This window comes from Asterias amurensis, chromosome 1 (genome assembly GCF_032118995.1).
Source record: "Asterias amurensis chromosome 1, ASM3211899v1".
Taxonomy (NCBI): Eukaryota; Metazoa; Echinodermata; class Asteroidea; order Forcipulatida; family Asteriidae; genus Asterias; species Asterias amurensis.
Window position 1 is genome coordinate 37,512,695 of NC_092648.1, and position 25,633 is coordinate 37,538,327.

The window sequence follows — 25,633 nt, forward strand, 5'->3', positions numbered from 1 at the left end:
GTCCCATGTCCCATATCATGATAGTTCCTTTTGGTTTTTTTCAATCCATACCCCAGCCCTGTTCATTTTCCCCGTCTTTTTATGTTTGCCGTTCCCCCGTCCCCCAATCCACAGACGTACCACTTTGTGCCTCTTCATCCTGTCCCCGTCCCAAGTGTAACCCGTGCCTCCTTCCCCTCATCCTGCCCGTGAATTGTTCTTTGTATTTTTTGCCGGCCCATAACTTTCCCCGTTCCGCGTGGGTCCCGCCAGTCAGGTGGTTCTCCATTTCGTGTATTTTTCTTCTCTGTCCATTTTTTTTCCCCCGTCCCACGACCCTTTTTCTTTTCCCCTTTCCATATGATTTTCCCAGCCATTTTACTATGTTCCCTTCATTTTTTGCCGTTTCCCCGCCCCATTGCAGCAGACGTACCACACTGCATGCCCCTTCCTTCTCCCTGTCCCACAACGTGCTCTAATAACCCCCACCAGCCTTCGACCTGTCGGGGCGTCGTGCCTCGATCCCATGCATTGTTCTTTACTGTACGTACGCGCGACGTTACTGAATTATGAGACTGAATTATTGAGGCATTATTTTATCATGGCTGAACAAACTCTTACACTAGGATTAGTTTATGATAGAAGAGAGCTCTAAGAGTGGGTTGGTATTGTTGATAAATACAAATATGTACCCGAAAGGGATTTAGCTATGGATTAAAGACACTGGACACTATTGGTAATTGTCAAAGATCAGTCTTCTCACTTGGTGGGTCTCTGATGAAAGAGAGCTCTAAGAGTGGGTTGGTATTGTTGATAAATCAAACTTGTACCCTTGAAGGGGACACTTATATAATAGATTCTCATCACTTTAGGAGTATTTGGTATTTTGGATGGGTTATTAAGAGATTGTTGATGAGCAACCTGTTCACCCTACAGGGTGAGTCAAAAAGACTCTTGAGTAAAGAAGGATTGGTGATGTCTTTCAAAATGAACAAACGACACTCAACAGTTTAGTACCGATAAGGCATATATTGAACAAGCAATCTGCGTATTAGAAGGAACCCAAGCAATCTGCTTATTAGAAGGAACCCAAGCAATCTGCTTATTAGAAGGAACCCAAGCAATCTGCTTATTAGAAGGAACCCAAGCAATCTGCTTATTAGAAGGAACCCAAGCAATCTGCTTATTAGAAGGAACCCAAGCAATCTGCTTATTAGAAGGAACCCAAGCAATCTGCTTATTAGAAGGAACCCAAGCAATCTGCTTATTAGAAGGAACCCAAGCAATCTGCCTATTAGAAGGAACCCAAGCAATTTGCTTATTAGAAGGAAAAAATGAAAGAAATAGATCATTCCTAATCATTGTCTATTTTAATAAAGGTATTCATTTTGCAAGCTGTCCACAGAATACTTTTGTGTACCCTTTGCTACTTACTCAGATGTTTAGATCCAGTCAAGCATTAACATTCCATGGACAGCTACAAACATGAGTGTGTTCAGTAACACAGGCATAACTTCTCTGAGAAATGATCAGTTTGTTTCATTCTTTTTTTTCAGATAAGTAGAAAAGAATGCTTGTTTGATATGTGCTTCACTGGGGTTTTGAATGTCAGTTGTTATTATGTTATTGTATCATAAATCTTGGTCCACTTAATTGTTGCTGACACTGTATTGGTTGCTGGTGCTGCATACTTCTAAGGAGTTCAAATAATGTGTTGAATGTGTAAGGTCCGGTGAACAGGCGCAGTGCTTGGCACTTGCTGGAATAAATGTCTTTTCTCATTAATATAACATTGATTTAGAGAAGATGCTGAAAGCTGTTCTCCTTTGATTTTCCCATTTCTTAAGATTACAATGTTTGCGGCAGACATGAGCCATGTTTAAATGGTGCAGTGTGTACAAACAGTGGACCTAATGATTATACATGCCAGTGTCAACCTGGGTTCAATGGAAGGAACTGTGAGCAAGGTAAGGAGTCAGCCATCTTGTTTTTGGTTTTTCTTTTTGTACTCAAATGGATTTAACCATATTAAAGGGGATGTTTACGTTTGGTAATGACTCTAAAAACTAATGTCAATAAAACCTTACTTGAAGTACAGCAGCCTTGGATAGTTTGCTGCATTTTGAAAAACATTTACCTTCAAGCACTGTGGTTGTTGGGAAACATTTACCTTTAAGCACTGTGGTTGTTGGGAAGTATTTACATTCAAGCACTGTGGTTGTTGGGAAACATTTACCTTCAAGCACTGTGGTTGTTGGGAAACATTAACCTTCAAGCACTGTGGTTGTTGGGAAACATTTACCTTCAAGCACTGTGGTTGTTGGGAAACATTTACCTTCAAGCACTGTGGTTGTTGGGAAACATTTACCTTCAAGCACTGTGGTTGTTGGGAAACATTTACCTTCAAGCACTGTGGTTGTTGGGAAACATTAACCTTCAAGCACTGTGGTTGTTGGGAAACATTTACCTTCAAGCACTGTGGTTGTTGGGAAACATTTACCTTCAAGCACTGTGGTTGTTGGGAAACATTTACCTTCAAGCACTGTGGTTGTTGGGAAACATTTACCTTCAAGCACTGTGGTTGTTGGGAAACATTTACCTTCAAGCACTGTGGTTGTTGGGAAACATTTACCTTCAAGCACTGTGGTTGTTGGGAAACATTTACCTTTAAGCACTGTGGTTGTTGGGAAACATTTACCTTCAAGCACTGTGGTTGATGAAAAGATATAATCACCTTTTATCCCCAACAATTTGAATATGAAAATCGCTTCGGATTTTCAGTGATGTACTTCAAACTCTCCACCACCTTTTGAAATAAATGTTCACAGGGATACCACTACATTTATGTAGGATTAAAGCAATCGAACAGTTCCAAATACCGAGTTACTTTGCAATTAAAGTTTGAAGGGTGAGATAGTATGGGTTACAGTTTAGAATGAAGATTATGAAAAATATAAATGGGTGACAAAATTGCCATGGTTTAGTAAAGTTTCAAAAGTCATAGAAAAACTGTTATAAATACTGGAAAAATCAAGATTTGTGCTTAGTAATTGATTCATGATATTGGGTGCCAGAAAACAAGGGAGCTGTAGATTAATGTACATGTATGTAATTCAAGAATCATTGGAAGACAGTTTTGTGTCCATTATTCTTTATCTGTGCTTGGGTTTAAACATGAGACCATTAACTATGTTGCCATTAACCATTTGTTTGTGTTCTTCTTTAGCTGAACATCCTTGTGAGAACCAACCATGTAATAACGGTGGGACATGTTTAGAGATAGGTCGAGGCTTTTACTGTAGATGTACAAGGGGCTGGAAAGGAGATACATGCACTGAAAGTAAGTCACATCTTTATTAAATCTCAATGTCGCTGGTTTATTTCAAGATTTTGAGATTCATAAATAGATGTACAAGGGGCTGGAAAGGAGATACGTGCACTGAAAGTAAGTCACATCTTTATTAAGTCTCAATGTCGCTGGTTTATTTCAAGATTTTGAGATTCATAAATAGATGTACAAGGGGCTGGAAAGGAGATACATGCACTGAAAGTAAGTCACATCTTTATTAAGTCTCAATGTCGCTGGTTTATTTCAAGATTTTGAGATTCATAAATAGATGTACAAGGGGCTGGAAAGGAGATACATGCACTGAAAGTAAGTCACTCCCTTATTAAATCACAAGGTTGCTGGTTTATTTCCATGAGATTCATAAATACTGCAACTTAAAACAATCATTACTTTGGGTATTTATTGTAACTTAATAAAAGCTGCAACAAAATAAGGGAGTATTGAGCCTGATGTGTCATTTTGCAAAAGATGTAAAATTGAAGTAACATCTTGAAACATCAATGTCATGTGCCTTGGCCACACAGCAGGGTGATAGGTGCAGATTACAAGTCTGTGCGTGCTAGTATTATTATTATTATTATTATTATTTTTTTTTTTTCTTTCTTCTTTCTTCATATGACTGGTTACAATTTCATGTGGCTCATTGCAACAGTAGACCAAATGGTTGAAGATGAGATCTTCAACAAGTCTGTTTTTCTTTGAAAGAAAAAGGGGGTTGCTAAAGGAATTGCTTTGTATCAGGGATTAGAGATTAATGAGAGTTTTTGGTTTGTGTTTATTTGTAGACCTTGATGACTGCGTAAGTCAACCCTGTCTGAATGGAGGTGAATGCATTGATGGAGTGAATTCATACAGCTGTCGTTGTACACCACAGTGGCAGGGTCCCATATGCCAATTTGGTGAGATTACAAAAGAGTTCTTTTGAAAAAAGGAGAGAAGTTTCACACACAGAAGTGTTGACAATTGTGTTGTTATTAAATGTGAAGGAAAGACTGATCATCCGTAACAACCTAATTTTAGATAAGTGACGGGTCAGTAAGTGTTTGGGTGGAAATAAACCAACATAGAACGGGAGGTGATTCAATTTGTATGAAGGGTACAAATACCTTCAAATCGTGGGAACTCTTTCACTTTAACAACCAAATGGATACTACTTTGATCATTTGATTTGATTTGATAATTATTTCACAAATAAAGTGGGAGGAAGAATGTAGTTTCGTAAATGTAACTGTTGGTTCAAACTAAATGTGGGTTGGTAAATGGATCTGAAGGCATTTCAAAGAAGACGCCAGCAGATAAGTGTTGCTGATATGTATGAGCCTCTGCGTGCCTCTCAGTTGAATTAGCTCAAATTCTTCTTGCTTAGTTTAGAGTTAAACAAGTCCGCCCCTCCATCACCATCACAAGTTTGGCGTTCCTAAGCAAAAGAGTGAACAAAACACAGGCATGTGAGTAACTATTCATGGAAAAAAGAGGAACAGAGAAAAACGGACAAGAAAAAAGAGAGGAAAAGATACTATTCCTATACTTTTGTTCATAGAAAGTGAAGAAAAAAAAGAGGAAAGTCAAAACCAAAAAAGAGGAAATCAGCTTAAAAGAGGAAGTCTCACATGCCTGAAAACGGAAAAGTAAAATAATTCAGAGCCTGTTGATATCTGCCCTACAATGACTCTATGATCCCTGCCGTTGATTTCACCAAACTCTTTCTAAGTTAGGATTAATCTTAGGATTTGGGACGAGTTCAGTTCTGTATCTGAAGATGTTGGGACGCATTGAATCCATCCTAATTTAAGCAAGTTACTCATCCTAACTGGAGGTAGCGGGCTGCAGGTACATGTTCATCTGAATATTAATGATTTATAAATGCTTCCAGATGCTGATGAGTGTATGGGTAGGCCGTGCATGCATGCCTTTGCCTGTCGGAATAGAATTGGAGATTATCTCTGCGACTGTCAACCAGGATGGACAGGGAAGAACTGTGACGTCAGTAAGTTTGACTCCATCATTCATTCGGCAAAATTCCTGGTTTTATTTGATCTCAAACTGCATTAGAGTTGTGAAGTTAGTAATTTTGACTCCATCATTAATTCAGCAAAATTCCTGGTTTTATTTGATCTCAAACTGCATTAGAGTTGTGAAGTTAGTAAGTTTGACTCCATCATTAATTCAGCAAAATTCCTGGTTTTATTTGATCTCAAACTGCATTAGAGTTGTGAAGTTAGTAAGTTTGACTCCATCATTTTTCAGCAAAATTCCTGGTTTTATTTGATCTCAAACTGCATTAGAGTTGTGAAGTTAGTAAGTTTGACTCCATCGTTAATTCAGCAAAATTCCTGCTTTTATTTGATCTCAAACTGCATTAGTTTTGTTTGTGAGAGCAGCCAGTAAAATTCTCTGAATAATTGACTTAATAAAATGGTTGTTAAACTTTTCAACTCACGAGAAACCTATTTGACCCAATTCTTGTACCAGTTATTTTGTATTTCTTTGGTGAAAGGTTAATGCATTGATACTGCAGTGTAGGAGTCAATAGTGGTAGTAATGGTTTAGAGGGTTAAGGGAGGGATGGCTTGGTTGAAATGAATAAAGGAACAATTGCATGGTATAGCTAGGATGTTTAGATTCAAACAACAAACGCTTGAAAACTGAATTACTTGTACATAAACGCACACACCAAGTTAAATCATCAGCATCAGCAATGTGGATTGGTTATTTTATTCCTATTTTGGGCATCCCCAAACTAAGATATTGACGACATGGGGAAACCTAAGGCAGTTGTTTTGTCTTTAATTTAAGTCGTGTTAATTAAACATGCCAATATTAATCACTATCAAATTCAGTGGGGTTTTTGGGTGTTCAAATGCTGGTTTCTTGACTTTGAATTATTTCTGATGGAAAGATTTCTCTGCCGGGTTGAATTTGTAAGAACTTTATGGACAGATTGAAACTAGTCAATTATTGCCATTGATAATGACCAACCTTATACTTAGTCTTAAAGCTTATAGTAGTATGTAGTAATTTGGAGAAATTGTTTCTGTTCCACATTTTTATCTCAAATGAATTAATTGTTTTTATTTGTTTCTCCTAGATGTGAATGACTGTGTTGGCCACTGCATAAATGGAGCTACATGCCTCGTGAGTTATGATTCATTGTTTCTGAGTGAAAAATAAAACATAATTGCTTTACTTTTTGTTGATTCCTGATTTCATGTGAGTAGATGACTTACTAGATTATTGTCTGTAAAGCATCTTTATCTTTCGACCAAACTGCCTATTTATCAAAATGCTTGAAATTTCAACTTATATTTTCATTCCTTATGCATGTATGCATTTTTTACTGTAAAGTATATTTTTTTGCATAAAAGTTAATGAAGCATAAAAATATGAGGCAGTAAACAGCCATGTTGGACGTTGTAGAAAAAAACATTCTTGTTTTCTGGATGTACAGTCACTATGATGTCACTTTATGCACATTGTCTATTGGATAAGTATATTGTATTATAATACAACAAATATCAGACCTCAAATTAAAATTGACAACACTTAAAGTTTATGTCCTGACTACGAGCTACCAGCATTTTGAATTCTCAGCCAATGATTTCGGCCTTGAATCACTGCCGAGGCATTTTTTGTAAACAAATTTTGTTAACTGGATTTTCCAAATTATATAATGTTTGCACAGTTTATTGAAAAAACCTTTGGAATGTCAGTAAAACAAAAACAACAATCAGTTACAACCATATAAATTAAACAAAAGGCTGGCTGCTTAATGATCTCTACTAAGCAAGAAAATGGATTTTTACAAAAAAAAGATGGAGTAAAAGAACTATGTGTTGTTTTGAACTTTTTTTACAGGACTTGGTGAATTCGTTCTCTTGTGTTTGTCTGGCGGGCTACACTGGAATAGAATGTGAACTGAATATTGATGAATGTACTAGTAGTCCATGCCAGCATGCAGGGCTGTGTGTGGATAAGGTGGCTGGTTACCAGTGTACATGTGCACCAGGATACGCTGGAGATAACTGTCAGGTAAATTAGATGAAATATCACTTTCTATCTCTTCAGTAGTTTCCCCGTTGATACTCATATTATTCTGATGCTTAATTGTGTCATCAAAAGACCAGTATATGTCTAAACTGATCTGACCTTAATCAGTAACTAGAGACCGGTATATGTCTGAACTGGTCTGACCTTACTCTGTAACTAAAGACCAGTATATGTCTGAACTGGTCTGACCTTACTCAGTAACTAAAGACCAGTATATATGTCTGAACTGGTCTTACCTTACTCTGTAACTAAAGACAAGTATATGTCTGAACTGGTCTGACCTTACTCAGTAACTAAAGACCAGTATATATGTCTGAACTGGTCTTACCTTACTCTGTAACTAAAGACAAGTATATGTCTGAACTGGTCTGACCTTACTCTGTAACTAAAGACTAGTATATATCTGAACTGATCTGACCTTAATCAGTAACTAGAGACCAGTATATGTCTGAACTGATCTGACCTTACTCTGTAACTAAAGACCAGTATATGTCTGAACCGATCTGACATGACTCTGTAACTAAAGACCAGTATATGTCTGAACTGATCTGACCTTAATCAGTAACTAGAGACCGGTATATGTCTGAACTGGTCTGACCTCACTCTGTAACTAAAGACTAGTATATATCTGAACTGATCTGACCTTAATCAGTAACTAGAGACAAGTATATGTCTGAACTGGTCTGACCTTACTCTGTAACTAAAGACAAGTATATGTCTGAACTGATCTGACCTTAATCAGTAACTAGAGACCAGTATATGTCTGAACTGATCTGACCTTACTCTGTAACTAAAGACGAGTATATGTCTGAACTGATCTGACCTTAATCAGTAACTAGACACCAGTATATGTCTGAACTGGTCTGACCTTACTCTGTAACTAAAGACCAGTATATATCTGAACTGATCTGACCTTAATCAGTAACTAGACACCAGTATATGTCTGAACTGATCTGACCTTACTCTGTAATTTAAGACCAGTATATGTCTTAACTGATCTGACCTTACTCAGTATATGTCTGAACTGGTCTGACCTTACTCTGTAACTAAAGACCAGTATATGTCTGAACTGATCTGCCCTTACTCAGTATATGTCTGAACTGGTCTGACCTTACTCTGTAACTAAAGACCAGTATATGTCTGAACTGATCTGACCTTACTCTGTAACTAAAGACCAGTATATGTCTGAACTGATCTGACCTTAATCAGTAACTAGACACCAGTATATGTCTGAACTGGTCTGACCTTACTCTGTAACTAAAGACCAGTATATGTCTGAACCGATCTGACATGACTCTGTAACTAAAGACCAGTATATGTCTGAACTGATCTGACCTTAATTAGTAACTAGAGACCGGTATATGTCTGAACTGGTCTGACCTTACTCTGTAACTAAAGACCAGTATATGTCTGAACTGATCTGACCTTAATCAGTAACTAGACACCAGTATATGTCTGAACTGGTCTGACCTTACTCTGTAACTAAAGACCAGTATATGTCTGAACTGATCTGACCTTACTCTGTAACTAAAGACCAGTATATGTCTGAACTGGTCTGACCTTACTCAGCAAATAAAGACCAGTATATGTCTGAACTGATCTGACCTTACTCTGTAATTTAAGACCAGTATATGTCTGAACTGATCTGACCTTAATCAGTAACTAGACACCAGTATATGTCTGAACTGGTCTGACCTTACTCTGTAACTAAAGACCAGTATATGTCTTAACTGATCTGCCCTTACTCAGTATATGTCTGAACTGGTCTGACCTTACTCTGTAACTAAAGACCAGTATATGTCTGAACTGGTCTGACCTTACTCTGTAACTAAAGACCAGTATATGTCTGAACTGGTCTGACCTTACTCAGCAATTAAAGACCAGTATATGTCTGAACCGATCTGACCTTACTCTGTAATTTAAGACCAGTATATGTCTTAACTGATCTGACCTGAATCAGTAACTAGAGACCGGTATATGTCTGAACTGGTCTGACCTTACTCTGTAACTAAAGACCAGTATATGTCTGAACTGGTCTGACCTTACTCTGTAACTAAAGACTAGTATATATCTGAACTGATCTGACCTTACTCAGTAACTAAAGACCAGTATATATGTCTGAACTGGTCTGACCTTACTCAGCAACTAAAGACCAGTATATGTCTGAACTGGTCTGACCTTACTCAGTAACTAAAGACCAGTATATATGTCTGAACTGGTCTGACCTTACTCAGCAACTAAAGACCAGTATATGTCTGAACCGATCTGGCCTTACTCTGTAATTTAAGACCAGTATATGTCTTAACTGATCTGACCTTAATCAGTAACTAGAGACCGGTATATGTCTGAACTGGTCTGACCTTACTCAGCAACTAAAGACTAGTATATGTCTGAACTGATCTGACCTTAATCAGTAACTAGACACCAGTATATGTCTGAACTGATCTGACCTTACTCTGTAATTTAAGACCAGTGTATGTCTTAACTGATCTGCCCTTAGTATATGTCTGACCTGGTCTGACCTTACTCAGTAAATAATGACCAGTATATGTCTGAACTGATCTGACCTTACTCAGTGACTAAAGACCAGTATGAGTCATGTAAATAACAGCTGGGTACCTCAAGCAATTTATCTGATAATCATAAACTGGGGATCAGGTTGGCTCTGTGGTTTCTTTCTTTGCTTCTCACCTCTGTGGACCCCGGTTCAAATCCCACCTCAGACCAAAGTCATGTATGTGGATTGTTTTTTTTTGTTTACTCCATTGTGTAGGGTTTTTCTTCCACATCTGAACATTTCTCCTCATTTCCTATCTGTCCTGTTATTGGCGCTTATTGTGCTGTTGGTTGTGTAGTCAATAAAGAATTGCATTAGGATTCAAGAATACAAGTTTGATGTCGATTCCTGTGACCCCAATCCATGTCAACATGATTCTCAATGCTTTATTCCTTCATACCAGTTTGATGTCGATTCCTGTGACCCCAATCCATGTCAACATGATTCTCAATGCTTTATTCCTTCATACCAGTTTGATGTCGATTCCTGTGACCCCAATCCATGTCAACATGATTCTCAATGCTTTATTCCTTCATACCAGTTTGATGTAGATTCCTGTGACCCCAATCCATGTCAACATGATTCTCAATGCTTTGTTCCTTCATACAGTTTGATGTCGGTTCCTGTGACCCCAATCCATGTCAACATGATTCTCAATGCTTTATTCCTTCATACCAGTTTGATGTAGATTCCTGTGACCCCAATCCATGTCAACATGATTCTCAATGCTTTGTTCCTTCGTACAGTTTGATGTAGATTCCTGTGACCCCAATCCATGTCAACATGATTACATAACAAATGTTGTATTCCTTCATACAGTTTGATGTAGATTCCTGTGACCCCAATCCATGTCAACATGATTACATAACAAATGTTGTATTCCTTCATACCAGTTTGATGTAGATTCCTGTGACCCCAATCCATGTCAACATCATTCTCAATGCTTTAACCTTCTTGGGGATTACTACTGTGGATGTACCGATACCTACCAGGGCAAAAATTGCTCTCAGTCTAAGCAACATTGCCAAGGACCTCAATGTCAAGGTATTTATTATGTGACTCTACTGAAATAAACATCGGGCAGTTCATTATGCTGCTCAAAAACTAGGGAACAATCTCTCTCCTTACATTAAACATAAAGTTAAACATCCTTTTCTTTTCAGTTTTAGCTTAATGTATTTAGTTCTCTGCATTTGAAAAATGTTATTGTAATGTTAAAATAGTTTATGGCCTGGTTGACATTTAGACTCTATCCAAGTCTTTTACAGTAGAGTATATTCTTATAAGTGTAGTGCAATATAGATATCCATTACTAATATATAGATGTCCATTATTATTATATTTATCTAACCAAGAACACATAAGGCATATTATTTCTCAATATTTTTAATTTTTAAGTGTGACAGTAAGTTGACACTTCTCTCTTTATTTGCCCTAGTGGTGGATAGTTGTACAGTAGCCTTACCAGCTAGTGAAGATGAAGGTGGTTTAGCATTAGTTCCATCTGGTGTTTGTGGTCTTCATGGAACCTGCTTAAGTCAAGGCGGTGATCGTTTTGCTTGTCAATGTGATGTGGGATACTCTGGAAGATACTGTCATGAAAGTAAGTCATATTTAAATCTCTTTAGGATTCTCATTTATTTCTGCTTCAATTTTGAAATTGAATTTACCAACAATTAAAGTCCACATGAAACTGGGGAAAATTTGCAAGTCTCTAACCTGATGCTAGCATTATGTTTTATACTCTTTCAGAGCGAAATTCACATGTGACGCCATCAGACATAACAAATAAATGGGTCTGTACTTTCTAAAGAGACTTTTTGTGCCAGTCAAATTATCAAAGTCAATGCCTTGAATGCTTTGAATGTTGACAAAAATATGCAGTTGAAGGGTATTGGCTTTAAGTCCTGTTTTATGGACCCTATCGGGTATACAAGTAGAAGTAGAAGTATTGAACACAGTGGCTCTTATACAATAATGTTAGGTTAAAGACTTGTTTTTTGTTTGCCCATTTTCTGAAAGACTCTATTGATAAATGAATGCAAAAAAATAGTTAATGGTCTGAAGTTTTGAGTCTTTCTGGAAGGCTAAATCACAACACCAAAAACATGAACAGTTAAATAAGTGTGAACTTAGTGATAAATGATTGCATTACAAAACTTCAATTTGATCTTAGAGACTCTTTTTAAGACGGTGCTCTTTTCAACATCAACTCTGATACACCAAAGATGACTAATCAAAAATGTTGTTATTTATGTTATTAATGCATTACATTTTTATGTATTGTCACATAATTGTATGATTTTTGCCTTGGCTGATACTCAAGAATTTATTGTCATTTTTTAAATTATTAACACTTGAATCCCTTAAGAAATAAATGTTTTCCCATGTCTTATGTTTTCTAAAAACTATTGTAATTCAAACTCATTGCTATTTTTGGCAAATCACAAAGTTACTTCGTGTTATCATAAATGCTATATTACGTGTTTATAACACACTCTATATGTCATTTGTCTCATATTTTGTTGTTTTGTGTGATGCTAGAAGTCTCTTTACAAATTATTATTGTTATTATTATTACTTATTCGACCAATACAAACAACCAAAGTTACAATAGCACAAGACAGAACATTAACAGAAAATCAATTATAAAAAAAACAAGAAATAAGGAAAATAAATACAAAATGATATAAATTAATAAATTAAATTAACTGAATAAACTATTTAAGTTACAATCTCATTATCTTTTTCCAAACACTGTCATTAGTTGTATTTTATATAATTTTGTGATGAATTCCTAGTTGGAATTGTACATGAATTTATTTATCACACCCAAGTGCCAGCAGCATAGACACAGTATGTTCTAGCAAACACCTGTACTAGTCTCCTAATAATTGACTGCTACTTGTGTATCAACTCCAAACCACCAGTAGACAATAAAAACATACACCCTGAGTAACCAAGACAATACAAAGCCATCTGGAAGCACCCAGATGGTTGAACCAACCACCCCCTCCCCCTACCCTAGTCTTTATTAATAGACAGCTGTTTCATCATTGTTACCGTATCCTGCCGATGGTTTAATTACTTATTGTCTATTGTCATGAAAACAGCTATATGTCGTGTGTCCAAGTGTGAAATTGCTCACTAATTTAATATGATACAGCCGTCCTTACAGCCAGGCAGTTTTCATTCATTCATATCGCCTTATGGAACAATTGTATTCAGGTCATTGTCTTTATGTTTACAATTCATTGGGGTGTAAAAACCACACGAGCCACCGATTACTGAATAGCAATCAATAGTCCAGGGTAAGTCTAGCAATGGCCTAGTTGACCATTTCATACTTAAATTGCTACTCCTAGCAAGCTCCCCGGTGCCTAGTTGACATTTCATACTTATATTGCTACCCCTAGCAAGCTCCCCGGTAGAGGCATGTCATTGGAAAAAAAAAGTTACCCCTGCTTTGGGAGTAGGGTTTAAAAAAAAGTGTGATACAAACATGCAATGGCTTATGTAGGTTTAAAGTTCACATGGAATTGCATGGGTTTTATTTCCAGGGTTTTGGAACTGGTTTGAACAGGCAATGGACTCTCTTTTTGTATTAGAAAGTCTGTCAGGGTCATTTGTTTTTATCAATAAGAAGTTTTACCCAAATTTTGTTTCCAAATTCACAGTGTTCAATGATAGTACATGACTTGATATTGGGTATCAAACGTGGTATGGTCAGCTTTGGCAAAAGTGATTTTTATTATTAATTATTTTTTAAATAGGCCTAGTTTATTAGGGGGCGGGTAACAATTACCTCTGGTCTTTTTTAAGAGACCTTTATTCCACTGACTTCCAAAATACTCCAATCTATGGTAACTCAACATCCAAATGTTAAGATTCAAGGGTAATATTGCTATGCCTTGACCAATGATTATCAATTGTCATTTTGGCCTGCAATATACACCCTCCAAAGTCAGACAACTTGCTAAACAGGATTTGCAAGATGTGGGACTGTGATAGATTTATAAGAATGTTTTTTCTTTCCCCAGTCTCTTGACCCTTGCTCTTAACTTGATGTATTTCTCATATATACTGTGCCAAGATGTTTGTCCTTGCTAAATGAACACACCCTCTATCCTTATTGAGTACCGAGATGAAATTCATCTTTCAAAGAATTAATCATAAAAACAAGAATGTATTAATCATCTTTAATTAATTAATTAATTAATGCCCTGTAAGTACTCATTATAACTCCCTCAACTCATCTTGCTTAGTCTTTTTCTCTCCGTGGAGGAATTCATGCAGATGAAAAGAAAAAACCCAATTAATCAATAATTTGCCACAAGTGTTGTAATGGAGTCACAGGAGGCCAAATAAAGTTCAAAACGTGTTGGATTAGAAGAGATCTAAGCCACGCGCCAACCCTAATTAATGTGTTTTTGTTGTTGTTGGATGGGGGCTAAGCAGGAAGGCTAGCTCCTTGTGCCATGACTGTGTTTATTCACTCTTTGAATAATGATGTGGGAATAACTACAGCTGGTGTCTAAGCCTTAACATCATGTGGTGAAGTTTGTTTGTTATTGGTTGGTTATTTAATGCATTTTGAGGGAGATAATGAACCATATTTGTCTAATAATATATGGTTTGACTTTAGGCAACTGACTGCTTTGCATGCACTAATAAACTCTTTGGTAGCAAAAGAGGAATTTTCTGACAATCTTAATTTTTTTCTAAGAGAATATTTCAAACTTGTCATGTGGATATGTTTGTCTTCTTGGAGATTGTCTGGAGCTAAAGATATGACCCCTATCTATTGATGTGAAAGTTACGCCCTTTCAGGTTCATGAGTCTTTAGACAGTCTAGTGTAGGGTTCTTGTTTAAGGTGATATCTGTATTTAAAACCTAGATATTTGACATGTCGCTCCAACATTATTACCCCTGGTCACTCAACCATTTCATTCTTTAAACCATCTTAGCTCCATTTGGAGTTTATATAGCCTGTGCTGCCAATTAGGTAGCGCACCAATCTAAATCAATTACAAGAGCGATCACTGTACGCACAGGTACCCATTTCACCCCTGGGTAAAGAGAAGCATTTATAGTTAAAAGTATCTTGCTCAAAGAACACAAATTATCATGAACAGGATTCGAACCCACACCCTGATGACTTAGACATCAGAACTTGAGTCCGATGCTCTAAACCACTCGGCCCTGACACTCCGGAAATACCGTACCTGTAGAAAGCCACAAACTCTATGTTTAACATTTCCACGAATATTATGTGTCATTGGCATTGAAATGATGTATTTTTTTATTGATTTTCTACAAAAGTCTTGAAATCGATGGCTTGTTTTGTCATGATGAGTCATTGACATTGAAAGTTTGTATCTGGGATAGGTGTGCTGACCTAGAACTCATTACACAATGATAAATGACCATGAATGTCTGTAGCTAATCGATTAGTGTTAATTATTGTAGACCTGTGCATTTTACCCTCTTTAAAGAAGCTATATCTTTCTTTGTATTCATCTTTAAGTAATGACGAGAAACCAAAAGGAGTTGCATTAACTTAGTTTTCTGTGATGATTTATGCAAGAATTTAAAGTTCAACCATAAGGCTGACTTTTACATCCTTTATAAATGTTTATGATTGGATAACTTGAAATGAGAAGGATTTTGGTATAATCTGTGATATGTTGTTGGCTCAACGCTCAATTACAATGGCAAACTTTTGAATTGATAGGAAATCCATAGCAACTCTGTTTGAAAATTGTGTTTCTTGCTTGAATAGAAATGAACCATGGGAGTGTCGTGGCCGAGCGGTTAAGAGCACCGAATTCAAACTGGTGTTTGTGATCACCAGAGTGTGGGTTCGAATCCCCAGCCGTGACACTTGTGTCCTTAAGCAAGACACATAACCATTGCTTCATCCTTCGGATGGGACGTAAAGCCGTTGGTCCCATGTGTTAAACGCATGTAAAAGAACCCAGTGCACTTATCGAAAAGAGAAGGGGTTCGCCCCGGTTTTCCTGGCTGGATTGGCAGCATATTGCGCCACAGCACCTTGTAAATGATTACATGGTGCTTAAGGATTAGGTCTTATATCTCAAAATTTGCCCCACTCCTTGCAGTAATAATACCTGGCGCTTTGTATCCTTTGGCAAAAGGCGCGCTATAAATACGGTTATTATTATTATTATGAGTATAATGTGATGCCACCTAGCATCTCTTGATATATCCTTAATACTGAGCGTCTATCTTAGCTTTCTTTTATTGCCCTTTATCCTCATTGAATATGAGGTTCATGAAGTTGAATGTTGTCTTGTTTGTTTTATGTGATTTATAGTTACTCAATCTCAAATTTGTTTTTTTCTTTCTTTTAATCTTCAGATATTAACGACTGTGAGAGTCAGCCGTGTCAGAATGATGGTGTATGTGTAGATGGACTCAATTCCTTTAGCTGTATCTGTTCAGAAGGATGGGAAGGATTGTTATGTAATCATAGTAAGTATTAATGTTATCTTACTCTTTAACAACTCACCTTCTTACATGCTCACCATTTAGATTCATTCTTGGAATTCTTGAGAATATCATTGTTATACAGAAACTGTGACTCGTGTATAGATACAACTATTGCTCTCATAAAATGTAGGATTCCTTTTTGGGGAAAATGACTTGCCCACAATCCACGGCTGATAAATCAGGCACACTTGAAGGTCTGTATAAGGCCTGTACAATGAGAATCTTACTGAATAAGAGGTTCCTAGTTGGTTTATGTGAAGACACTACATTTAGGTGGCACCACTCATACAAGTTTCATCTCTGTTGTCAATAAATTCTTGGTGTGTATACATTTTAAAGAACAATATACTTTATTGGTATGCTCCCTGAAATATCTGATTGAGTTGTATAATTTCACTATTTTGTTTGTATCTTAGATGTGGATGAATGTGAACGGTCACCGTGTAGGAATAATGCTACCTGTGTTGATATGCATGCAGACTTTGCCTGTCATTGCCCAACTGGATGGAAAGGAAAAACATGCAACTCACGTAAGTTACATTTTGGGTTCTTTGGAATACAGCTTTTAGTAAAGATTGTTAGCTCGGCCAACAGTGATCAGGAAACTTCAATATCAGAGCTCTCTTCAGAATGTAACAATTTTCTTCTTCATTTCTCCCTTTATTTTTTTCATGCCAAAGTGAACGGTACTGTGACAATTCCATGATTTTTTAATGATCCTGAAGAGGTCCATACAAACCGACACAAATTCTCACATGTTCAAAACTATTTAGATCAGAAAAGATCCAGTGTTATAACCACCTGGTGTTTAAATGAATATTCATAAATACCTCAGACAGTTTTGCTATTCCTATTGGTGGGGAGCGCGTCAGGTGGGTGTGTATAAACCTTTGTTTATGACCAGTAAAAAGTGTTGAAACATGGGCGTTACACGCGAACTTGCACCTGTTGGTCGAGAGCAACGACCGGGACAGTTGTGCCACATCACATGATACGCGCGTCGCGCACAGCATTCCCTTATAAGGAGTTGTTTACCCGAGGGCGGCGGAGGGCCTTAACATTTCATAGCTGGAGAGGTGTTGTGTTGAAAGAAATCATTGAACAATTATAGTTTTTGCATTTATATCACTTTTTTACCAAAAGTGTTGATGTGTTTTGATCGAAATAGTATTTATGAATGGGAATCAAAGTGTGTTGATTCGGTTTTCAACTAGTGGTTTAAACCCGCCAAGGCCTGGTTCTTGATAATTTACCTCGACTTCTTCTCGGTAAAATTATCAAGAACCAGGCCTCGTTGGGATTAAACCACTAGTTGAAAACCTGTTCACCACACATTGATTCCCTTATTTGTTTTTGTATTTTTCCAAATATCACAATATATAATCATAAATCATAGTCTTATCATAAGAATCATGTAATATAGTTTTATCATCTTCAGGAGAAATTATTTAAACTCTGATGCTGCAAACTTTACCCATCCTAGACAGGGCTGTTGAATTTAATTCTAAGCATAATTTACCATTGTCTTTGTACTTGTGGATGTTTTTGCAGGTGATGATCAATGTGACATCAACACATGTCTGAATGGAGGAACATGTTATGATTTGGGACATTCTTTTACCTGTGTCTGTCCCTCGGGATGGGAGGGGAACTCATGTCAACTCTGTAAGTTTACCGCTCTGATCGTAGTGTCTGACAGTGTTAAACTTATTAGCAGGGATGGATTTGTTATGATTTGGGACATTCTTTTACCTGTGTCTGTCCCTCAGAATGGGAGGGGAACTTATGTCAACTCTGTAAGTTTACTGCTCTGATCGTAGTGTCTGACATTGTTATACTGATTAGCAGGGATGGATTTGTTTTGATTTGGGACATTCTTTTACCTGTGTCTGTCCCTCAGAATGGGAGGGGAACTTATGTCAACTCTGTAAGTTTACCGCTCTGATCGTAGTGTCTGACATTGTTAAACTTATTAGCAGGGATGGATTTGTTATGATTTGGGACATTCTTTTACCTGTGTCTGTCCCTCAGAATGGGAGGGGAACTTATGTCAACTCTGTAAGTTTACCGATCGGAACATAGTGTCTGATACTCTTATTATTATTAGCAGGATGGATTTATGTTATATTTGGTTTGCGGTAACACCATATGTGTCTACTTGCCAGGTAGAGTTTGCTCTTTAGAGAACTGTCTTGCTTTACTCTACTACCACGGAGTAGATTTATCGTATGTTCGGGGGACTTCTCAGTTCTGAAAAGAACTGTCCTGCTTTTTAATTATTACCTGGACGGAAGGTATAGAAATTGGCTTGGACTACTACCTTAGCTTATGGGATCGTAATTAACTGCACTACCTCAGAGTCAGTTCTTGAATTGGTCTCAACGTTTCGACTAGCTTGCTCTAGTCATCTTAGAGGTTACAGAAACCATGGTTGCTATCACACATTTTTGTCTTAGGGTTTTGATAAACTCATTTTGTATCTTATTTGAAGTTATATGTTGCAGAATCTGTGACTACCTTTTTGGTGTTTTAGGTTGTATTGGGCTGGAAGACCACTGTTTCCAGAAAGCACTGAATCAAGCAATATTTAATGGGCATGGTTAACCTCCAACTACCTTTAAGCTATAGCTATAGCATAGATGCTATTTCATATAATCTGAAATAGTACTAGGGGATAGTATTCTGCTGTACCTTCATAACAACCCACTTTGCCAACGATGGACAATCTATATACAAATCACACCTAAATGTTATTACTACCAAGTTTGTTTTTAAATCAAATACAGATAGTTGTGATTTTAAGCATTTTGATGTAACCTTCCATCATAGCATTTCTTCTACCTGACTGTTCTTTTTGCTGGGATGATGCTTGGGGTGGCCCTGGGGTGATGCTTGGGGTGGCCCTGGGATGATGCTTGGGGTGGCCCTGGGGTGATGCTTGGGGTGGCCCTGGGATGATGCTTGGGGTGGCCCTGGGATGATGCTTGGGGTGGCCCTGGGATGATGCTTGGGGTGGCCCTGGGGCGATGCTTGGGGTGGCCTTGGGGTGATGCTTGGGGTGGCCCTGGGGTGATGCTTGGGGTGGCCCTGGCGTGATGCTTGGGGTGGCCCTGGGGTGATGCTTGGGGTGGCTCTGGGGTGATGCTTGGGGTGGCCCTGGGGTGATGCTTGGGGTGGCCCTGGGGTGATGCTTGGGGTGGCCCTGGGGTGATGCTTGGGGTGGCCCTGGGGTGATGCTTGGGGTGGCCCTGGGGTGGCCTTGGGGTGATGCTTGGGGTGGCCTTGGGGTGATGCTTGGGGTGGCCCTGGGGTGATGCTTGGGGTGCCCCTGGGATGATGCTTGGGGTGGCCCTGGGATGATGCTTGGGGTGCCCCTGGGATGATGCTTGGGTGGCTCTGGGGTGATGCTTGGGGTGGCCCTGGGGTGATGCTTGGGGTGCCCCTGGGATGATGCTTGGGGTGCCCATGGGATGATGCTTGGGGTGGCCCTGGGGTGATGCTTGGGGTGGCTCTGGGGTGATGCTTGGGGTGGCCCTGGGGTGATGCTTGGGGTGGCCCTGGGGTGATGCTTGGGGTGGCCCTGGGGTGATGCTTGGGGTGGCCTTGGGGTGATGCTTGGGGTGGCCTTGGGGTGATGCTTGGGGTGGCCCTGGGGTGATGCTTGGGGTGGCCCTGGGGTGATGCTTGGGGTGGCCCTGGGGTGATGCTTGGGGTGGCCCTGGGGTGATGCTTGGGGTGGCCCTGGGGTGATGCTTGGGGTGGCCCTGGGGTGATGCTTGGGGTGGCCTTGGGATGATGCTTGGGGTGGCCCTGGGGGTGATGCTTGGGGTGGCTCTGGGGTGATGCTTGGGGTGGCCCTGGGGTGATGCTTGGGGTGGCTCTGGGGTGATGCTTGGGGTGGCTCTGGGGTGATGCTTGGGGTGCCCCTGGGATGATGCTTGGGGTGGCCTTGGGATGATGCTTGGGGTGGCCCTGGGGTGATGCTTGGGGTGGCCCTGGGGTGATGCTTGGGGTGGCCCTGGGGTGATGCTTGGGGTGGCCCTGGGGTGATGCTTGGGGTGGCTCTGGGGTGATGCATGGGGTGCCCCTGGGATGATGCTTGGGGTGCCCCTGGGATGATGCTTGGGGTGGCCTTGGGATGATGCTTGGGGTGGCCTTGGGGTGATGCTGGGACTGAACACACATCCTGCTGTAACCTCATCCCATATACAACAAAACCATTATTGATCATCACCCCCTATCTAAGCAAACACCATCCAGACTCCTTTGTGTGTTGGTGTGGAGCCCAAACAGTTAACAGCTATATAAAGCTCAGCTAAGGGATTAGAGTGGATTAGATTCAAGAAGATCAATGAGGATTGATTGAGATTATCCACAGGGCTGCACCTACACAGTAATGGGTTAATGAGTACTAGATATATAGTGATTGTAGGAGTAATTGAATGGGACAGGGGGATGTGAATTATTTGTATTATAACAAAAACAAATTGATTCAGAATTGATTTTCTGTCTGTCACTTTCAGTGTATTTCACCTTGAAATATACCTGCATGTTTTGATTAGCTGATCCCTTAAAGATGTCAAACTCAAAATGATGAACAGACTATGTCAATAATTATCATGAGTATCATTATTTGTTTGTTTGTTTATTTGTCTGTTTGTCTAAGACACTATAACAATGAGTATCATTATTTGTTTGTTTGTTTATTTGTCTGTTTGTCTAAGACACTATAACAATGAGTATCATTATTTGTTTGCCTGTCCAGCAACGAGTAACCAGTGCGGTGCGAATCAGTGTCATAATGAAGCAACGTGTATCCCTAGTGGCGATACATTCATCTGTGTCTGTAGAGAAGGATTTGAGGGTCGACTCTGTCAACAAAGTGAGTGAATATTGATTCAAAGTTTGTAGACACTTTTAGAAAATAAGAAGTCGGACTGACTGTTAACCAGGCTATCTTATGGGTATTATGTCAGATGTGCACATGAGCATCACAATGTAAGGTACATGTATTCACTACTACTGCCTCTAAAGATGCGTGTACTTTTACCTAAAACCACTCATTTCATTATTAATACGCACCAGTCTTTTGTGACAGAAACTGATAATTCTGAGGGAAAAAAACTAAAGACGCTGCTTAATATACACAAGTTCAAAAGGTTTATTTTCAATTAGCTGATTACATTTCCTATGATTTCTTGTAATTATTGGAATCGGTTTTGTGTGTGAAGTAAAAGTAGATTTATGTCATTTTGTGAACAGGATAGTTGCAGTATTGCAGCTTCTAATGTAATATTCCTATTGTACGCCCAGGTCAGGCCACTCCATTAACTGTGTATTATTGTTTGTACAGATACTGATGATTGTAGTCGCAATCCATGCTTCAATGGGGGACAATGTGTAGATGGCATTAATTGGTTTAGATGTCAATGTGCTGATGGATTCACTGGACCTGACTGCCGAATCAGTAAGTTATCATAGAATAAATCAGCAATATTGGAAGTAAACTGAAGTACTTTATCTTGGATACCTAAGGGTAATACTCAAGCAAATTCCAACCAACTGATTTGTGGCTAACAAATCTACACACATATTTGTCTGACCCAGTAATCAAGGACTTCCCTTTGCTTTCCCATTGTTAGGATTCTTTTTAGTGACAAATCTATTAGATGTGTACATAAAAATAAAGCAGGACATTCTCTGTCAAAATTCACATGTCACTTTTTTTTTAAAGCCACTTGTTGTAATGGGTAGACAACCCCCACATACAGAAAGAGTCTGGCTTTAGTATCAACTTATTTGCCAAAGTTCAGCATTCTGTATCTTGATTCTGTGCTTGATGACATCATTGAATATGATTTTTGTTTTGTTATTCAGATCTGAATGAATGTGCATCCAATCCATGTGCTTATGGCAGTACATGCGTTGATGGTATAGATTCCTTTAAGTGTGTCTGTCCTCCTGGACGTAGTGGAGCAACGTGCTCTGAAGGTAAGCAATAAACAGGATCCCCACCATAGAGCCGTCTATCCATCCATCCATTACCCTCAACATGGTACTATTTCATATAGGCATGGTATTCTTCCTTTTAGCCCTTGTGAAAACCAGAAACAAATCTGGTTAAATAGATTGTTAAGTCTATTAAAGCCTCTACCATGTTTACAAAGAAGTTGGCCCTTATACTTGATGAAATGTTTTTTACTTCTTCCCAAGGACTAAATATCATGCATTTTAATAAGTAACATTAGCAAACACTATACGTTACATGATTTTATAGTTGGTAACAAACACTATACATTACATTTTATAGTTGGTAACAAACACTATACGTTACATGTTATAGTTGGTAACCTCTTTCTACTTAGGAATATTCCTTGCTCAGTATTGTTGTATGCTGAAAAGCTTAATGAAGTTCACTTTTTAAATTTTTTTAATTATTTTTATTAAATGTAGTGATTGGTGTAGTGCCTATATGTAAGGTGGAGAGGAGGGTCTATGCTCAAGGAGAATCCTGGAAAGATAACTGTAATACCTGTCACTGTGTCCAAGGAACAGCGGAGTGTAGTAAGGTAAGATGGGGGTATAAGGAATAGGGGAATGTAGTGATTGGTGTAGTGCCAATATGTAAGGTGGAGAGGAGGGTTTACGCTCAAGGAGAATCCTGGAAAGATAACTGTAATACCTGTCACTGTGTCCAAGGAACAGCGGAGTGTAGTAAGGTAAGATGGGGGTATAAGGAATAGGGGAATGTAGTGATTGGTGTAGTGCCAATATGTAAGGTGGAGAGGAGGGTCTATGCTCAAGGAGAATCCTGGAAAGATAACTGTAATACCTGTCACTGTGTCCAAGGAACAGCGGAGTGTAGTAAGGTAAGAGGGTGACACCAGTTTGCTGATTTGTCAACTACCCTGATTCTCCCCATTGTACTAAAAAGTGGTCAGTTGTGCTATCAACTGATCAGAGTATGACAAGAATGTTTATAGACAGTTTTGAAGTAAATTGCTACTACTTTGTTAGAGTTCGTCTTCCCTGTACCAGTGAGCAGGGTTTGATCATAAGCTGAAGTAAACTTTCATGTTTTATCAACAGGTTTGGTGTGGACCACAGAGATGTGCAGAAACAGTAGGCAGTAACTCCACAAGCCAATTGACTTGCGCTGAAAATCAACGATGTCAACTACTAGCAGAAAGTAACTGTCTCACCCCTCCATGCCAGCCGTGGGGGCTTTGTGTGATGGGAGATGAAGAAGCTACATACCCTAGTAATCCTGGAGGTAGTGAGAACCAAGATAGAGTCTGTGAGGTGGTAACAGGCAGCCAGTCTAGGGAGAGTTGTGCTGGATTTACTCTCACATTACAAACATCAAAGCTTCCCATTGTAAGTTAACATTCTTATTCTACTATTATCAAATGAGGGCTGACCATAGAGAGGGAAAATAGAGCTAGAGAAAGAGGAAGACACATGGAGAAGTGAAGATTGGTATTGACGCTGTGTTTGGGTTGGGAGCTTTAATTTGGTTGAGTAACAATGTACAGGAAGAAACTTGACGAGTATCATTCACTGTATATAGGATTTGAGGCATTGCATGGTGAGGTATCAATGTATATTTGGTTTGTGGTAACACCATGTGTGTATCTACTTGCCAGGTAGAGTTTGTTCTTAGAGAACTGTCTTGCTAATTCTACTGCTTGCTAATTCTACTAGTCGTCGTCAGTATCCTGACGATGACTAGAGCAAGCTAGTCGAAACGTTGAGACCAATTCAGAACTGACTTCGCTGGAGTACAATTAATTATGATCCTATAAGCTAAAGTAGTAGTCCCAGCCTATTTCTATACCATCCGCCCTGGTAATAATTAATAAGCAGGACAGTTCTTTTCAGAACTGAGATGTCTCCCGAAAACCTGAACAATCTACTCCGTGGTAGTAGAATTAAGCAAGATAGACTCTAAGAACAAACTCTACCTGGCAAGTAGATACACACATGGTGTTACCGCAAACCAAGTACACATTTAATTCACTGTACATCTATTTGCCCTAACTGTGCTATGAATATAAAAGTTCAAAACCCTAAAAACGATTTGAAGTATCTTGAACAACCAGCTAAAGATCATTGCAGCTCATTTCATTGAAGAATCTTTATCTTCAAGAAGCCAAGTCATTCTGAATATGTGACTTAAGTATAAACCAAGTATAAACCATTTTTATAGCTAGATACTTTGATGTTATTTGGATAATTTGTTTGTGCTATATGGAAAAGTTAAACTGAATTAATAGTGATGTTTGAAGAAGTAAAGTATTTGGATGTTCCTATTAAACTTGAAAGGAACTTGTCTAGTCAGGCACTGTTTTTTATTTTGAAAGAATATTTTGATGATCAAAACAATAACTTGTGTTGTAATTTGCACCCAGCAAAAGGAGGTATTGCTAACTGCAATTGATGTGAGTTTATGGGTTGACTTGAAGCCTGCTAGTCCTTTTGGAATGTTCACCTCATGAAGTCACAAATATAAAAGTTATATGAGTATTACATTGGAAAGCTTAGAATATTGTTTCTCCAATCCAGGGTGTATCTGTGGAGCATGTATGTAGTAATCTAAGGCAAGTAGCTGGTCTTCAAAGACAAGTTAAGACTCACACTATCAGATTAGTATGCAGTGTCACTGGTACTACAATGGATACTATAGGCAACTATGACATCTATGTATCATTGGTAAGCATGGTCCATTGGGACTCTTCACTTTAGATTAAGACATCGTCATTATTTGCTAATTCTGGCTAGGTCAAATTTCATGAAAACAAAGAGACTTTTGATCGATCAAGAAGACTTGTTTGTGCTTCTGTACATTGTTGCATCACTTATCTGCTTTAATTCAAGAACCATAAGTTAGCAGGTGGGGTGCCTTTTGCTTTGTTTTGGTAAACAGTTGTTATGAAATGAAAACTTCAGCGTAGTTTTGAGCAGAAACACCTGCTTTCAGACTTTATGAAATTAGCAACTAATGTGTTAAGAAAACTACTTCACTAACATGCTAAATACTAACCATGTTTTTAGATTACTCTTTGTAATTAATTACACTCATTCCTGAACATGAAATAGGAACAAAACATTCTTAAAATCACTTTCCTGATGATTCAGACAGATGTGTGGCTTTAGAAAAGACCTCTTGAATTATATTTTAGCCCAA

At 38.6% G+C, this 25,633-nt stretch overlaps 1 protein-coding gene across 1 annotated transcript in view; it reads left to right on the forward strand.

The window, feature by feature from the left end:
- Positions 1–25,633, forward strand: part of LOC139939046 (protein jagged-1b-like) — a 50,109-nt gene that overhangs the window by 19,367 nt on the left and 5,109 nt on the right. Inside the window, exons 7-23 of the mRNA XM_071934764.1 lie at positions 1,827–1,946; positions 3,206–3,319; positions 4,114–4,227; positions 5,202–5,315; positions 6,417–6,463; positions 7,184–7,357; positions 10,826–10,976; positions 11,371–11,535; positions 16,315–16,428; positions 16,863–16,976; positions 17,998–18,111; positions 21,212–21,328; positions 21,800–21,913; positions 22,324–22,437; positions 22,900–23,015; positions 23,536–23,823; positions 25,012–25,158. Coding sequence (XP_071790865.1) covers positions 1,827–1,946; positions 3,206–3,319; positions 4,114–4,227; positions 5,202–5,315; positions 6,417–6,463; positions 7,184–7,357; positions 10,826–10,976; positions 11,371–11,535; positions 16,315–16,428; positions 16,863–16,976; positions 17,998–18,111; positions 21,212–21,328; positions 21,800–21,913; positions 22,324–22,437; positions 22,900–23,015; positions 23,536–23,823; positions 25,012–25,158 — 2,237 coding nt within the window. The remainder of the gene's footprint in view (positions 1–1,826; positions 1,947–3,205; positions 3,320–4,113; positions 4,228–5,201; positions 5,316–6,416; positions 6,464–7,183; positions 7,358–10,825; positions 10,977–11,370; positions 11,536–16,314; positions 16,429–16,862; positions 16,977–17,997; positions 18,112–21,211; positions 21,329–21,799; positions 21,914–22,323; positions 22,438–22,899; positions 23,016–23,535; positions 23,824–25,011; positions 25,159–25,633) is intronic.